This window comes from Lucilia sericata, unplaced genomic scaffold (assembly GCF_015586225.1).
Source record: "Lucilia sericata isolate MDLA Ls3-8-SP2 unplaced genomic scaffold, ASM1558622v1 Contig000595F_arrow, whole genome shotgun sequence".
NCBI lineage: Eukaryota > Metazoa > Arthropoda > Insecta > Diptera > Calliphoridae > Lucilia > Lucilia sericata.
In genome coordinates, this window is record NW_023994602.1 from 259,811 (window position 1) to 277,676 (window position 17,866).

At 30.2% G+C, this 17,866-nt stretch overlaps 3 protein-coding genes and 1 pseudogene across 3 annotated transcripts in view; all 4 read right to left on the reverse strand.

Moving 5' to 3' along the window:
- Positions 1-1,991, reverse strand: part of LOC119606501 (aminopeptidase N) — a 75,470-nt gene extending 73,479 nt beyond the window's left edge. Inside the window, exon 1 of the mRNA XM_037960033.1 lies at positions 1,859-1,991. The gene's annotated coding sequence lies outside the window, so the exon portion shown is untranslated. The remainder of the gene's footprint in view (positions 1-1,858) is intronic.
- A 5,485-nt stretch (positions 1,992-7,476) lies between these two features.
- On the reverse strand, positions 7,477-10,784 carry LOC119606494. Its single transcript, XM_037960023.1, has 2 exons — positions 9,891-10,784; positions 7,477-8,645 (listed from the first exon to the last, which is right to left on the reverse strand). Exons 1-2 carry the CDS (start codon positions 10,744-10,746, stop codon positions 7,855-7,857), a joined length of 1,647 nt encoding a protein of 548 aa, XP_037815951.1. The 5' UTR covers positions 10,747-10,784; the 3' UTR covers positions 7,477-7,854.
- Positions 10,785-12,272: 1,488 nt separating this feature from the next.
- Positions 12,273-16,339, reverse strand: LOC119606499 (annotated as a pseudogene).
- Positions 16,340-17,284: 945 nt separating this feature from the next.
- On the reverse strand, positions 17,285-17,834 carry LOC119606495 (E3 ubiquitin-protein ligase hyd-like). Its single transcript, XM_037960024.1, has 2 exons — positions 17,487-17,834; positions 17,285-17,352 (listed from the first exon to the last, which is right to left on the reverse strand). The coding sequence occupies exons 1-2, from the start codon at positions 17,784-17,786 to the stop codon at positions 17,293-17,295; spliced, it is 360 nt and encodes a 119-aa protein (XP_037815952.1). The 5' UTR covers positions 17,787-17,834; the 3' UTR covers positions 17,285-17,292.
- Positions 17,835-17,866: the final 32 nt, after the last annotated feature.

Genomic DNA, 17,866 nt, shown 5'->3' on the forward strand with positions numbered 1-17,866 from the left:
CCGTTCTGTTTTTATGTTTAACTAGAAAAATTGCGACGTTACACTGCAATCTCTAGCAGCAGGAATGAACAGTATTAATCTCTTGTTTTTGTACAAGAAAAAAATATATTTTTGTGCTATAGCAGCGCACACTCACATCTGTTAAACTAATATGGCTAGTATTGATGATATTTTTATTTGCGCTGAGTTTTTCCTAGCAGCAATTAAATTTTGTTTTGCAACTGCTAGCTGCAAATTTATTTATTGTTTTTTTTTATATTTTATTTTATGAATAAACAGTTATACCAGTGTTACCACAATCTCTAATTAAGGATAATTATTTTTCGCAACATAAAAAATAGTTTGTAAAATATACATAGTGGCACCTCCCATATGAATTAAATACAGAAATCGTTTTTCTCGGAAACTATTAGAGTCAGAATCTTCTAATTTTGACGAAAAACTTTAACTTCATTATGAACATTGGGAAAAAATGAGCAGACTTTTATTAGGGGGCTTGGAACCTCTATATGAATTAAATAAATATGTATATGTTATTGAAAATATGGCTACCCCATAAAACACAACTCAAATTAAAAGCGTTCTTTAGATGTTTTTATTATTTTGTTCTATTGAATAAACATTTTTGAGCAATGTAGTTGTAAGATAATATGCTTATACTTATAACAATTTTATAACCAAATGATAGTTTTAAATATTTTTTGTTGTAGAAATTAATAAATTTATAATCACCTTGTATAAAACAGGGTAAACACACATAATTAAAATATTTTTCGTTGAATTCTAATGAGCTTACTTTACAAATTATTCAAATCACACTGTTAAAATGTGGAAGATTATTATATAATTTTTTTTTGAAGAAATGTAGTTAATATTATTGTGTAATACATTAAGGAAAAAAACAAACAAATATCAAGGTAGTATTTTCTGTATTATACATACATACATACATACATAAATACATACATACATACATACATACATACATACATACATACATACATACATACATACATACATACATACATACATACATACATACATACATACATACATACATACATACATACATACATACATACATACATACATACATGCGTACAAATGTGAAGTGAAATACTGAATTTAAGCTCATGAAATGTCATAAAACTGTCAGTGTACTTACATATATATCAAAAAAATAATAAATAAAACTACAACTGGCAGTAGCAAAACTAAAAAGTTACATTGCTGCTAGGAAAAACTAAACGCAAACAAAAATAACATCAATACTCGCCATATTAATTTAACAAATTTGAGTGTGCGCTGCTAAAGCACAAAAATATATTTGTGTTGGCCTGCAATTATGTCTGCCTGCTACTAGAAATTGCAAACACGAGTTGCAATTTTTATATTAATACGAATATATATGACTGCAATTTTTAGTAGCAAAGTGATACAAAAATGATAAACTTTCATATTTATTTTATAGTCATATACAAGAGAGGTGGTGCTAGTGCTGCATATTTAAACGCTGATTTAATATTTATATTTAATATTTTAATTAAACTTAATCATAATAAGAAAGAATATAAAAAATAAATGAAATAACAAAAAAACTAAGAATAAATTAAAGTTAAAATAATTTACCAAAAATGTTTTTAAAAGTTTAAACAAGTTCTTTATAAAGATTTCCAGCAAAAATAATGATATTTTATACAATAAAATTAAAAATAAAATTGATCGACAAGCTAAATTATAAAAATCATTATCTTAGCTGGTCACCCTAAACAAAAAAAGTCAATAACACTTTTGGAACAAAAATCAATAAAAATGTAAGTAAAAGAACAAAATAAAAACAAAACGTATAAAAACTCACTTTATCCAGCTGCTCACATATCCCAAGATCTTTGTAGATGTTGCTGCTGATTCTCTTTCTCTTATATTTGAGTGATGTTGCTATATAAATGTTTATAAACACTGACTTATGCCGATTCAAATAACATTTAAAAACAAACTTTAAAAACACTTTTAACAGAACATATGTAATTTACAGGAGTAAAAGTCATAATTAGCAATATTTTATATCCAAATTTTTAGATGTTGATAACATCAAATTAGGCAAAAGTGCACAAAACAAAATAAATAAATAATTAACAGTGATAACAAGTTATGACTTTTGCTTCTGTTAATATAAGAACAATAAACACTTAATACATAATAACAGTTAAATATTTCTTTCTCGATTTTATAAAAAAATATAAGACAAAAGAAATTACCACAAATGATTATGCAATTTTTTTTTAGAATTTTAACATATTTTAGGAAAATTTTAACAATGATAGAACAATTTTAATAAAAATAATTTTAACAAATATTTATATCTTCTGTTATTTAAATTTTCTTGTTGCAATATTTCACTTTTAGGAATTATTTTCATGTGTTTTAACTTTTACGACTTACGCCAACATGATCACCAATATTGGTTTTCTTAAATTTTTAATCACAGCACTTTTTAATTATTGTTCTTTATTCAATGGCATTAATCAAACTGGTAGAACAACAAAATATGTGAAGTGGAGATGAAGAAACAGTTGAAGTCAGACTTGATGAGAGGATTAAAGCTTGTCTTCTTCTTGTTCTTTTATATCTTTTGTATTATGGACAAGGTGCCAAATCTAGATTACAAAAACAAAAGTAATCTTATAAGAGATTTATATAAAAGAGGAATTAAATTATAAATATATTACTCTTTTTGAGATGGCTCCAGGGAGTAAAATGATAAAAAAATGAGGAATGAATAAGACTTTAACAAAAGTACCTTTCCCATGCAAATATGTTGTTGACTTCAATTATTTTTTAATTCAACCTTTAAAACAATTTTGCCAACAGAAATTACAGCCAGAAATGTTTCTAATAAAACGAAATTTGGCCTATTATAAAGTTATGCAAATATTTTCAGTATAATTACTCACGATTTCAAAATGTAGCTATTTAGCCACAAAAATTATTTAAGTTTGTTTTTCTCTTAATTAAATAACTTTTAGCCACAATTTAATTTAAATTTTAAAATTTGATTATCAAGTTAAAGTTTGGAATAGACTTGTTCTGAAAACTGTTTTAAAACAATGGCCGGCGTTTTCGTTACCATTAAAGCTCGGTTTTGGTTCTTAAATTGGCGCAAACCGATGATTAGCGTTTTCGTTACCATTAAAGCTCGGTTTTGTTTCTTAAATTGGCGCAAACCGATGATTAGCGATTTCGCCCCAAAAATTTTGAAAGAAATTTAATAAAAATTCATATGAATGTCAACTATAAGATTCACCAACAAACTATATAAAAAGTATCTTACAAATAGATGGCGTTTGCATAGCAACAAAAAGCAAAACAAGGATCGTTAATGTGAATGCTCATTAAAATAAGAATTAAAACAAAAATATATATCAAAAATATGTGTAAGCACATTGCAAATTTATTTTCATAAACTTCATGTGAAAATTTATCAAATGTTAAATACTGATTAGAATGGTGAAATGTAGTGAATGTTTAGACAAAATATCGACCACTTTATTTACCAGAGGTAACTAATTAGTTGGATATGAGGTAATATAACGAGCGAAAAGTACAAATTGGCAATTTTCGTACTGTAAGGTTTTTATTGTTTCGAATGAGATCGTATTTATGTTGATATTTGTGTGAATGTTTTCTCTTACATAGACGGCTACAGCTTCACCTCTACCATCTCTATTAAAGAAATACGAGTTGAAACCATTAATATTATAAACATGTTGCCCTTCATTTTTGATATTGGTTTCCACAAGAATTATAAAGTTAATATTATTTATGATATTAGTCAAACAAACTAGGAACGGATTAGAATTTAATCGTAGTGAACGAATATTCGTATATATGATTGTTGTAGGATAACTTAGATACTTTTATTTATTTGGTTAAAGTTATTTAACATTTTATTTGAATTTGTGCACATATTTAGTAAATAAAATTAAAATATTGGGTTTAAAATGGGAAAATAAGATTTTGTGGTATTTTAAATTGTTGATATAATCAGTTCAATATCTGTGGCATTTGAAATTAAAATGGGGCTTGATATTTCATTTTTCTTGACGTAAATGTTTCCATCACGAATCCATACGAATTTTCAATTAGCTTCCTTTGCTTTGGTTTTGGATAGCCAGAGCAAACGCCGTTTATATGGGGTTAGGTGTTCACCAGTTTCATCATTAACTAAGTTTGAATCCACTCTATGGCGACTTATTTTGCTTAGAAACTCTTTTTTCTTATTGAAAGACGTAAATTCAACGATAACTCTCCTTGATTTTTTTCCACACGTATGAATTGCTAATTTCGTGGTCCTCTATTTGAACATTTAATGAGTTAGCGATTGTTTTAACAACTTTGGTTACATTTTTTATCTCTATAGTTTTATTTAGCATTCGTTGTTCCAAATCGTTGATTTGTTTACCCATCTCAGAAATCTGTTTCGTTTTCTCCTTATTGCTTTCACAAAGTTCGCTTACTCGATTTGTAAGAGCGGTGATTGAGTTTGTAATTGTTGTGATCTCATTTACAGTGAATCAACTAAGTTTTTTGCCTACCTTTTTTTAAGAGAATTTTGTTTTTTGTTCATAAATAAAATTCAAAAAAACAGGTAAAAAGTAAATTTATGTTTTCCAATTGAAAATAGAGATTGTGTAGAATGGGAAAACCAAGAAAAAAAAAAAATAAAAATAAAAATTTTGGTGCATTTGTTGTTGCATTTTATTATTTTTCATCAGAATTTGCACGTCAATAAAGTATTTTGCATATTGAAATTTCCAGTTAATTTCGTTGGGGTTTTCAAATTATTTTTTAATTGCTTTTTGGATTTTATTGTTTTATTGTTAAAAGGACACGTGTTAAGTATTTTTCAATTGTAATTTTCAAAAATCATATCCTTATTGTGTGAAACTGTGTAGTTATTTGCGTTAAAAATGTTTAAAGGGAAATAATGAGGCAATTCCAATATAAAAAATTAGTTTAGATTTTTAGAACAAGTATAAATCAATGAAATTCAATTATGAGATGTTTAATCAATCATTGAAAAATATAAAATATAGAAATTGATGAAATAACACAAAGAATTATTAAAAAAACGCACTGAGTGTCTTTCAAAATCTTTAACTGCCAAAGGAGAGCGACTTGTATCCAAGCAAAAACCATTGAAGCCATCATTTATCTTCTCCAAAGTCCATATACGAACTTAAAAGAACACTATGTTTAAATTTAGACCTCTAAACAGACCTTAGGTTGCTTCGAAACAATATAAAGTGAACTATCGTGTGGTACGCGAAAAATACTTAATTTAGATATTTACAAATAGAGGCGGTTCTCATCACCTAAGATCCACAAAAGCAATATTTTTCAGTTAATACATACACTTATATATAGTTTGAACTCAAATCAAGAATAACTATCCAAATCAAGAATAACTATCCAAAGCCTACTGTACTTTATTCATAAAATAATGCATTCAAAATATGAGGTAGAACATAAAGATTCTAGCATGTAATAGTTCTATAGTGGTATACGGTGATGTCCCCATACTTAGAGTGGCTAGGATGGTACTTAGTGTTAGCTTTATTGAATAAGAATCAATATTATACAATTCTAAATGAAATTCACACAGTACTCCCCAAATAGATGGGGTTTCCGTAATGTAGTTTTTGTTTATCAATACAAAATGACTAAAAACCCAGATTATTTTTATAGATTTATACCCCACTAAATTTTTTTTCTAGGTCCAAATCCATTGATTTCCTAATATATCATGTATCCAAATCAAAATTACTTATTATTTTCGAAATTAAATCAAAGAAACGATAGATTTCATGTTAAGTCAAATATTGAAAAATTCTTATAGGTATATAGGATAATAAATCGGTTAAGAAATGTCCAAACTTAGTCGTTCCACTACTAAAATATCTAAAAAATTTTATTCTAATACATAGGAGTAATAAAAATATTAAATTTTATAAAATAATGCAGCAATATTAAAAAATGAACAAAAACCAAAAAAAGCAAAATACTTTATTGACCTTAAAAATTAACAATACGTTCACATTTTATCGTTAATTAATATCACGATTTTACTTTTTATGGTAGAAAATTAAAATATAAGATATTCTTTAAAAAATACAATAAACAAATTGCTTTATTTTGCTAAAAATAATTGTTCAGATAAAGTTTTTTCTTAAAATTTATAAAATTTTACATAGGCAAATTACTTAATTGATTCACTGTATATAAAAAATTTCATGAATTCGCCGCAAAATGAAATGACTTCACCTTATAGTCTATTCACCTTGGTCAATACTTTATTTCAAATCATTTTAGTGTTTCGTTTATAGAAAATCAACAAAAACTTATAGAACAGGTGGCTAAGCTTAACGAAAAAATAGCTTCCTTAGAACTTGAATTAAGTTCACTAAAAGCCAATCAGTTTTCAATAATGCCAAATTACTCGAAAAACGTGAACAGTCGATTAAAGGTTCCATGTTACAATTAAGATGATATTTCGTTCGCTACGTCATTGTATTCTGCTGGTCCTCGTACCTATAAGTTTTTACGAAAAAATTACCCCCAACTATCGCCTGCAACACTACGTATATGGTCCTCAAAACTATGTGTTGAACCAGGAATCCAAATGCAAACATTATCTCATATGAGATCAAGTGAATTGGCTCCTGAGGAGAAATTATGCATGCTTTCCTTCGATGAAATGAAGTGTAGAGAAGAATGGTGACCGAAAAAATGACGTAGTTGTTGAACCAAAAAGAATGGTCCAAGTCGCTTTGGTGAGAGGAATTCGCGGTAATTGGAAACAGCCGGTTTTTTATAACTTCAATTGTAAAATGGCTGAAGCCATAATGTTCGAAATAATTTCACCTGGGAAAAAACTGTGTTACGATATCTTCAATAGTTCCCGAGATACCGAATTATGTCTAAAAAATGTTTCTAAACCACTGTGCGTTTGTTGATAAAAGGAATGCAACAAATGACACACACAAACCCAACGTGTATGGCCGGCCAACTTTAATGAATATTGCAATTTTTAACAACGCAGATTCTAAAACCCATTTTATACATCTTTATTGGAAGTGTAAACCCTTGACGGTACCTAAATATTGCTTCCCATCAAGTTAGGCTTTTTTTGCAGAGAATGGTTAAGGATTAAAAAACATTAAATTATGTATATTTCAAAGCAGATGTATTTATTAATTCATTTTACTTTTTTAATACAATAGTATATGGTTTTTGCTTTCATTAATATACGTATTTATAATATTTAATTAATATGTAATTAATGCATTTTTCATTAATGCTAAAGAGTTTTATGAATATTCAGTTTATAGATATAGTAATATATTTATGTATTGTATTTATGTAGTTATTATTCATATTATTATTTATTTTTATTTTTTTTTTTTTTTATTTATTTATTAATATCAATACAAAGAAAGCCTTCATGGCCAATAAAATATGTATTGTAAGATTAATAACTATGTAATAGATTAATTAATTTTATATAAATACAAAATAAGATACAGTAATCATTAGATATATATATATATAGGTATATATATACTGTCATATTCATAAGAATTTATCAGAGCTTGTAGAACAAATATTGTAGTAAAAATTTATTGTACAAGCCCGTGACAAATAACCATGAGCGAGACAGATAACTATACTAGAAAAGTCGATTTGGCTCCCCAGCCATATATGTATGTATTGTCAAAAATTAAATATCAAGAAATAATAATAATAATCCTATAACCAAAGGTTGATGTAGGTTAAAAACAATGTCTAATCATGCTACTGATTTTCATTAAAAAAATCTAAGAGTTTCTTCTTATAAGTATGAGAAGAATAAGAAAATTGTTTGAGATGGTTGGGTAGTAAGCTCCAAGTATGATGGATTCTTTTTACAAAAGATCGATCAAACACAGAAAGATGTCCCAGAGGAATAAAAATTTGAATATTTCGTGTTGAGTTTATGAATGAAAATTGATTTACAAGTGATATTGGTTTACCGGATTTTATAACCTTGTAGAAATAAAGTAAAATACGTAGATTAATATAATTATTAAAACTACATTTCAAGAATACTGGAGTGAGCATCGAAGTACGATCATGCTCTAGAGCTCTTAAATTAAATACATAACGAATTACCTTTCGAACAGTTGCTTCAATAATATTAAGATTATAAGACCACGTTGCTGAAAAAACTTCGAGACAATAGTTAATTCGGGACATGATAAGTGAAAAGGCAAGTCGGCTCCTTACATGTTTGGGAGTAAACGCTCTTAACGAGTAAAGTCTTCTTAAAATAAGACAAGTTTTATTAGCAATTAAATTGATATGTTCATTAAAATTTAACTTAGAATCAATAATTACACCGAGGCATCTGAGAGATTCCACAAATAAAATTGCCTGTCCGTTAATAGATATTCTTGGAAATGAAAAAGTTCGGTTAGTTAAATTAAAACTTAAGGCCTTTGTCTTAGTTGGATTTATCTCAAGACTATTTGTATACATCCAACTAGATATTGAGTTAAGGTGAACATTCAAATTTATCTCAAAATTTTCCATATTGTCGTACTTATCTGAAAACAATAAAAATATATCATCAGCAAATATAAAGGATTGGCAAAAGCTGTTATTAAAAAGCGAGATACAGTCATTTAAATATGTGAGAAAAAATATGGGACCCAGTACGGACCCTTGAGCTACGCCAGAAGTTACATTACTAATACTAGAGTTATAACCATTGAAGGAAACGTACTGCGACCGTCCTGAAAGGTAGGAGTATATTAATTTACATGCCGGTTTTGAAAAATTAAAGTATCTTCTGAGCTTATCTACAAGAGTGGCATGATTTATGCGATCAAAAGCTTTACTGAGATCTAGTGAAATTAACGTACAATTTCTTTGGCTATCTAATTTGGTTCTAATAGATTCGGTGAGAGATAATAGTAAAGACGTAGAGTTGAGATTACGTTGGAATGCAAATTGACTAGGGTGGATTAAAGAATATTGTGCACAATAATCAAATATTTGCTTTTTCATTATATTTTCTATTATTTTGGACATAGCAGGTAAAATGCTTATGGGTCGTAAGTTTTCTTTATCAAATTTTCCGTTTTTTGGGATTGGTACGACTCGGCCTAATTTCCAGGAGGTTGGAAACTTAGAACAGGTGAAAATAGTGTTTGTAAGATACAAAAGTATAGGGGAAATGAGAGGAAAGATTATCTTTATAAATTTAATAGGAATTTTGTCATGACCTGTAGAGTTAGATTTAATTGAATTTAAAGCGATTAATATGTCATATTCTGTAACAGGAATAAAAGAAAACGAATTGGCAATGTCTTCAAAGTTGTCAAATTCAAGGTTTCCGGTATTGTCCTGCCTGAGATTGTCCAAAAAAACATTAGCTATTTCTTCCACGTCTAAATCATTGCATTCAGATTTTTTCGAATCAACGATACCCATTTTACGTATTCTATTCCATAATGTACTATTATCAGTTACACTGAACAAAGTTTCACCATATTTCCGACGTGCTTTTCTGATCACAGATTTAGTTTTATTACGTAATTTGCAGTAAGTAGACCAATTTACACTATTAGGATTTCTACGATAGGCACGATAAGCGTGATCTCTTTTTGATCTGGTTTGTAAAATTTCACTCGAGTTCATCCATTTAGAATTATTTGAATTAGATAAAATTTTTGTCGTTGGTACTAAATTATGAAGTCCTTCAATTAAACTATCTAAGGTAGATAATTGAAGATCAACATTGTTAGTATTGAAAATAGGAGATGTATTAAATTGACTAAAATACTCACTTATGTTCTCAAAATTCAGGCGATTGTAATCCTTAAATTCAATCCAGGTACTACGTAATTGAGAGGGAAATTTAATGCATAGAAAGATGAAACTATGGTAAGATGAAAAAAATGGAATTTGTATCTGGTTTTTGTAAACAACAGAAGATGGTTGACTCAGGAGAAAGTAGTCTAGCAAAGAAGTAGCATTATTAGGTGGGAAAATATGTGTAGGTAGGCAATTGTGTATACAGTGAAGGCCACATCTAGAAATTAAAGAACGTAAATTGCGTGATTTAACAATATCAAAAAGATTATGGTTAAAATCTCCCATAACAATAATATTATTGTATTGATCAAATAAGTTATTATGGATACTTTCAAATGCATTAATGTCGCCGCCGGGTAAATATACAACACCAACAATTACAGAGGTTCCATTTCCAAAAACTTCGACAAATAAAGACTCACAAACTCCATATTGTTCAGCACGAAAGAGTATGCGGTAACGAAGTTTATTAGATATGTAAAGGCAAACGCCGCCACCTCTGGTTGGGCCACTATTATTCGAAGTAGTATTCCTGATACGATCATTTCTTACAAGATTATAACCGGAAAGTGTCAACGATTGGGATATTAAGTGAGGTTTAAACCAAGTTTCTGAAACTCCAATGATGTCAAGAAGACTATTGTAGAAAAAACATTTAAATTCATCTAATTTTGTGCTGGATGCAGAGGGGCAAAGACTCTGGGCATTAATATGACCAATATTCATAACTTCAGACGAAGATGAAAGGCATTTGTTTAACATTGATTTATCCCCGGCTATAGGACCAAGATTACCATTAAGAGACATCGCATTCACGACAATACACATATATTAGTGGGAGCCAAAAAGTGATATATAAAAAGTTATTTGTAATTTTAAACATTTTCAATATGAAAAGAGCCATCTTAATATAAAAAATAAAAAATATAAGCTTACGGTATTTTACATTACAAAAGGAAAAATACAGTAAATAGATTAAGATATAGGTGTTTAGGTATACTTATTGGTAATTTAGTTTAAAATAGCTAATACATTCGTGAAAATTGAGAGACTTAACATCCTCATTAAGCATAGTAATCTTCACAAAAAGAGTTTCACGATTTATTATATTATAACCCTTTATCTTCTTATCATTTTTCAGTTTCCAACAAATTTTTAGTAATTTTTTAGCAAGGGATGAATAATTATCGTTTAAATAAACACGGGTTTCAGCAGCCCCATTTATAACATCAGACGCTTTGAGGGATTTCGATTTATAGTATTCCGAAATAACTTTATCGCGTTTAGCTATTTGGCAAAATTTAACAAGTATAGCACCATGTTTTTTAATATACATAACGTTAAGGATGTCATCAACAGCGATGTTAACTTCGAGATGGGTGCACAAGTTTTTTACAATTGAATGGAGGTCAGTTAAGTCTGTTGGAAGACCAGTTATAATTAGGTCAGCTCTATTTAAACGATGTTGAAGAACGTGGTTCTGAAGTTCCAGTTCATAAAACTTAGACTTATATAAGGTGTCATTACAATTAATTTGAGTTTTGCAGCTTGCAATTTCATCTTTTATACCCTTTAAGCTGTTGGACAGCTCTGCACGGACTTCATTTATGACTGAATCAACTTTGGATTTGATTTCAATTTGATCGCCTTTCATGTCACTAATTGAATTCTTGAGAGTTGTAAATTCTTTTCGAATTTCCGATTTAAATGCTGCATCAGAGTTATCAGGCGGGTTATCCATACACGCTTTGCAGGTATACGCTAGATTGCGGTTTTTATCCAAGGTGGTAAACAATGTTTTAGTTATATCTTCACATTCAGCGTGATACCAAGTGTCACAGGATCTACAAAGTAGGCATCGAGATCCGGAGGTACTTAAATTACAGTCACCACAAAGATATGACATCGTGTAATAAATTTTATTATAATAATTTCAACAATATATAAAAAATAGGCACTTGCAGAATATTGTTTTTTATTTTTTTATGTATAAAAATTTTTTATGTTGTTTTGTTATTGTTAAGCGGTAACAAAAGGAAAGAGGCAATAACTGAGCACATGGGATGATTTGTTTTAGTCTTTTAAAAGTTAATTTTATGAATTTTTTAGGAAAAATTAACACCACGAATGTAACTAGTTTTACTGGTATGATTTGTGAATTTTTAGCATGAAATATTTGGTAAATTTAATAAATTTTATTTTTTTTATCAAGATGGCAAATTTTATACGTTTATCTGTACATAGTGTTGCCAGATGTATGTATAGGCATATAATATTTATATTTGTGTATGTGTGGATAGTATTTGTTTATGTAATAATGAAGTTTTCCCCGTGATTTGTGATTAAGTTTATAAAATAAGTATTCATAAGAATGGGAAAATATCCTTAAATAAGAATTTATTCTATTATAACTAAAAAAGAGAAAAACACATGCCTTAAATATGCAGAAACATAATTTATAGCAGATGTTTTCACAAATTCAAGGGTTAGGTATTCAAAATAAAAATAATAAAATATTTATGTATATAATAAATTTACCAAAGTTAAAACAACGAAAGTCCGATTTCTTAATTTAATGATAAATTATGTGTAGGAATGGAGAATGATTTTGTGGCTGTTGTAAATAATTTCTAATAACAATTCCTGGTACAAACAAACATTGCCACCACGTTACTTTTAGTGTAAAATTATTCATTGCTAATTTAATTTTCTTTTTCTTTAAAGCAGATTTAATTAAATCGAATAAATCAGATCTTAAAAACATTTCTTTTATAAACATAGATAAAGAGATTTAATAAAGAACAGAGCGAAATAAAATATTTGTTCATTTATACAAAACCAAAGTTCTTGGATTTTATAGCCAATAGCAACTTGCTACGCAATATTGACTTGCTTGAATAAAGGGGTATATATAGTCTGGATATACATGTGTTTGCTGTTGGCAAATGGGTATCATCCGCTGGTCGTATGGTAACAGATGGCAAGGGCTGAAAACCTTCTTCAGAAGCGGGCAAAGCAGGAGATCCCGTCCAAAAATAGACCTTTAAGTGTAAGAAAATAAAAATATTATTCAAACAAAAAGAACTTATGAAAATAATAGTTTCTTCTTGATAGCTTCTTACCAAATCCTGTCGTTCCAATGTGTTCATTTTCTCGACAATACTCCAGAACCAGCGTTTAAATTTCAAAAGTTTATCCGAACCTTCACTCGATTCATCATTAAATGTTGTATAAGATATCAGTGTTGTAACATTTATGTCTCCGACGCCATTTAAAAGCAAACGCAAATCCTCCGCTGTCAAACTCTGCATGCAATTATCTGGCAAAACGTCGAAAACTCCATCTCGGATGGCCTAAAATTAAGTAATAAATTAATAATGTATTATTTTATACATTAATATGTACATCAATATATTATTTAATCATTTTACCTCTAGTGCTTTTTCTTGGGCTTTTATTAATCTATATTCCGTGTAGCGTCTGATATAGTCAAACAGATTTTGGGATGTGACTTGAACTTCCCTACCTCCAGGTATTAACTCCACACTTCCACCACCTTCTTCCTTCATTAGATCGATCCTAAAGTTTATAATTTTTAGTATAAGAGCGTATAAGAAACAGTTTATTGCAAAATATGTATTTTAATATAATTTGTAATTTAATAATAATTTTTAGATAAAAAAACTTAAAAGCCACATGTACATACACAAAAAATAGTTCCATTCTTATGATAGCCTCTTCACCATCTTCGGTCTGAGAATTTTGAATGAGTTGTCTAAATGACTCATATATAAATGGATCGAAAAATGCCAAATCATGAAATTTAATTTTTCGACCGAGAATATATTTTAACACATGTCGTTGCAAAAATAATGGTAGCAATTCATTCTGTAGTAGACAAAGTCCTATAAGTCTGATGTGATAAGGAAAATAAAGTTGAAAACATTTGCCAAAGAGTTACGATAATTCAACAATAAATACCTTCCAATATTTCTGAATGCATTGATGCGTTCGAATGAGCCATAACCTTGACGAGGAGTATAAAAACCTCGTTTTCCTGGCATATAGAAAAGTGGATCGTTGTCTTCTACGTGACATGGCTCCAGAAGCACGACCGGATTCATTTTTTTTCGACTGAGCAGCCGAAGATGATGTGCTGCTTGTTTCTGACTTTTGTTTAAATGCTATAATATCCAGAGCTTCGTTGACTTTTTGACGCAACATTTCTTCCGATGACAAGATCGATAGTAATTGAGGGGTTGGAATTTCCAACAACATACCGGTTATTTTGGAAGCATTTGCAGTATTCAAGGAATAGATCTAAATGAAATTTTATTTTACAAATTTGATTCTAGTGTTGTATTAAATCAAACAAATACCTTTGGATAGAGACGTTCTCCCAGCTGCTGTAAATGCATTGACAAGTGTTCATTAGGATTATCTCCAGAAATATCTGAAATTGTTGAAATTTTTTTCAAATTTAGAAATTTATTCTACCATAACGATTTTATTATATATTTTTACCTGAATTATTCGATACTGGGATATAGGGTCTAGCTTCATAATTTAGAGCTTTTCTCTCACGAGCTGTACGCCATAGAATCTTGCTACCAGTACCACGCCTTTGTAATGTGGGACCATCACGACTTGACGCTCCACGATTGCGTAAAATACTTGAAAAGGGAACGCCGTACTTGCCGCTTATATTTCCACTTTGTACAGATTCTAAATTTGGCATTTTCGAACTAGCTAGAAGAGCCTCCGATATGGAAGTGTAAAAACTACGCGCCACTCCAGAGCCTTCGCCAGGCTCATCTTTGAATGTCACTTTTACTCGATTAAATGTTAATGGAGGATGAACTCTTCTGTTCTGACTACCAAACTGAGTATTTAATTCTTTGAATGTTGAATTATTAAACTATCACGATTGCGTTCCAATTTACAGAAGATTAAATCTCGTTGTTGTCCATTACGGAGTTTTTCCATATGACGTCTGAATCGCATTTCTTTTACAGGAAAACCGCGTAGCTCAGGTAAAAACCGAACCATGCTCCATGCCCACATCATCCATGAAGACTCTGCCAAATAGATCAAGAGTAAGTTTCCAACGACCAAGCAAAAGTTCCACGAGGGAGATGAATCGTTTGAATCGAACTTCTGGCAGAAGTGTTGACCTCGAGCGGGAAACATAAATGATGTAATTCTTGCCGAACGACCCATTATCATATTCTTTGCTGAATCATCTACTGATAAGTATGGCATTTTAGATTTTGAGAAGTAGACGCTTCGTCTTGAATTTTCAATGAGGAACTACTTCCACCACCAGCTCGTACTATAACACTTCGTACCATTGACGATGATGACGAAAATCCTGTGCTGCTTGACTGTAACATTAAATCGGATTCATTGCCACGCAGTGGTTTTTTTGGGGCACTATAATAACATCGGGCCTTGTTGCAATAACACCAGACTGGGTCGCGTTTGAATGATCGGTCTGTGTCTTTTCAATTATATCATTAACACTGCCACTGTCCACATCCATATTATCTTGATCATCCAATTTTTCTTGATTCTCATTCAATGATTTAGGATCGTCTGCATATTGTTTCTTTTTTTAGTTGCAAGTAAACATTTCCTCCTACACCAGTGTTGGACTCGAGAGAACCCGTACCAGACGATGAATCCGAAATAACGCGAAAACTAGCTGAACATGTAGCTTTAGGTAATTGAGTTCCATTGTGGACTTCGTCGTTTTCATCTTCAATGTCATCATCCTCCATTGTATTAATTATTTCCATAGACGTATTCGGAGAACTCTGAGCAGCTCGGCGAGAACTGTACGAGGAAAATCCTAGTTTCGTTGGAGGATAGTCAAGTGTATTTGACGATGATTCGCCACTGCACTGGGCCATATTTTCTGTAGGTGATACAATTAAAGGTAGATTGGCAAACAAGTCTTGCCTTTTAGAATTTGGTTTGCAAAAGATGAGGTTATCAGCTAATGGTATGGCGACATCAAGTGGCAAATCAAACCCATCAGGAGCTAAACAACCGAGACTCAAAGTTGAATCAGATCTTGCGAAAATACATGACGCCTAGATGTTCCCGATGATCCTGCAACATTAAGAGATGAACCCGCTCCCCCAACTTCTCCATACGGATCGTCACTTGTTATATTAGACAGTTCATCATCAGTATCATCATTTTCATTTGCATTAAGGGAGCTACTTTGAATTCCTTCATTTTTCTCATAGAAGTTTGTGTCATTTCGCATATAATAAATAAATCCATCCAACACGTAGGCAATATGACGCAACGCTGTTATATCCAAAACCGGAAGAGCATCACGGTGTTCAGACGTATGAGCTCTCATGAGAGACAAGCAGTATGTGAAGAAGTCTCGCCGAGAGGTAGAGGCTACGAAATAAAAAGAAAGTTATCATAATCTTAATAAAGTTATTTTAAGTTAAAATGTTTACTATAATATTTCTAGATTAATTATATCTAAAATTACGTATTTGAATTTTATTTATGCATGTACGATGATCGACTCGGGGTTTCAACCGGTTTTAAAACCGGTTTTTTCTGCATTACCAGTGTCGGTTTTTTCTAAATGATGATTGTTCGAATACCGAATAACTCGATTTTTTCACTTTTAAAAACCGGTTTCGAATACTTTTATTTGTTTTGTTTTCAAAGGTTACTTAAATTAAATTTTGAAGTAAATAATAATACAGCCCGTCTAAATTATAAAAATATTCGAGTCGAGAAACTAATGTTTTATTAATCAAATTTAAACATAAACATAAATTTTTTCAAATTAAAATTGATTTTTTTTATTTATAATAAAAACCGGTTAACAAAAACCAGATTTTGGAAATGTCGAACAATCGATCACCCTACTATGTATGCCAAAAAAGCACGTGTACTTTGAAATACAAAAAATCTGAACCTGAGTACTAAAATTTGTTTTAAATAAACTTAATTATAATTTATATCACTCCATATCGTTCATTTTACTACAAGACTGTCATAACTCAAAATTGAGCTGAGTACTAAAATTTGTTTAAATAAAAAGTGGACGATTACGATAGAAAGGAAAATAATATAGTTCTATGAAGTAATTTCTTTAGCCGCCATTAAAAATTCCGGACATTTAGATTATCAATCGATATCTAATACAAATAATGATAGTAATTTATAAAAAATATACATACCCATGATAATTAATCCCTGAAAGAAGTTGCAGTACTGCTTCCACTATTGTTTTGTTGATTTGTGTTATTCTGTGCAGTCAAATTTAACTGGATGCAGAGGATGTGTAGGATCGGTATAATTAGTTAAATATGCTCCAAACTTGAGTTGGCTTCAGTGCTATCCATTACAGAAAACATCCAATCCCAGGTAGGTTTTAAAACATTTTTCCACAAATTCCTTAAATATAAAGTATATTTTTATTGCAAAATATATTTAGTTTGGTTAAATTAGTGTGGAAACATGACATTGACAAATGTTATAGGTGTTCAAATTTAATTTTTAAATTAAAGAATTAAAAAACTACGACTAACCTGCAATTGAGTGGCTTCTTCGGGTTGAATCTTCAAAGAGGTTTCAATATCATTCATAATATTATACGCCAAACTACTTAAGAGTTCAGAAATTTGGCGAACAATTATTCCAAATGCACGTGCTAAATTGCTGGATGTTGTGGCCATAGTATGCTGTTCTTGTGGAGGTGCAGCTACGGCGGTACTTGCTGGTACCGTTGAACGGCGCAATGCCATTGGATCTATAAAAACTAAACTGGAACCAGCTGGCATTCGTACTGAGGACCGAGCTGTATCGCGACTTCGTATTGCCCATTGCATTGATTGTGGAGCTAAATCACTACGATTATTAGAGTTAGCGCTACGACGCTCTAATGATGATCGGCATAAGTAAATTCATC

Bases quoted from the DNA above. Each gene is read 5' to 3' on its own strand.
- LOC119606495 (XM_037960024.1), bottom strand. From the start codon at position 17,786: ATGCAATGGGCAATACGAAGTCGCGATACAGCTCGGTCCTCAGTACGA. The intron at 17,353-17,486 runs GTTAGTCGTAGT...TTTATATTTAAG, and splicing joins AAGAAGCCACTCAATTGCAG to GAATTTGTGGAAAAATGTTT.
- LOC119606494 (XM_037960023.1), bottom strand. From the start codon at position 10,746: ATGTGTATTGTCGTGAATGCGATGTCTCTTAATGGTAATCTTGGTCCT. The intron at 8,646-9,890 runs GTGAGTATTTTA...TATTGTTTTCAG, and splicing joins CCTGAATTTTGAGAACATAA to ATAAGTACGACAATATGGAA.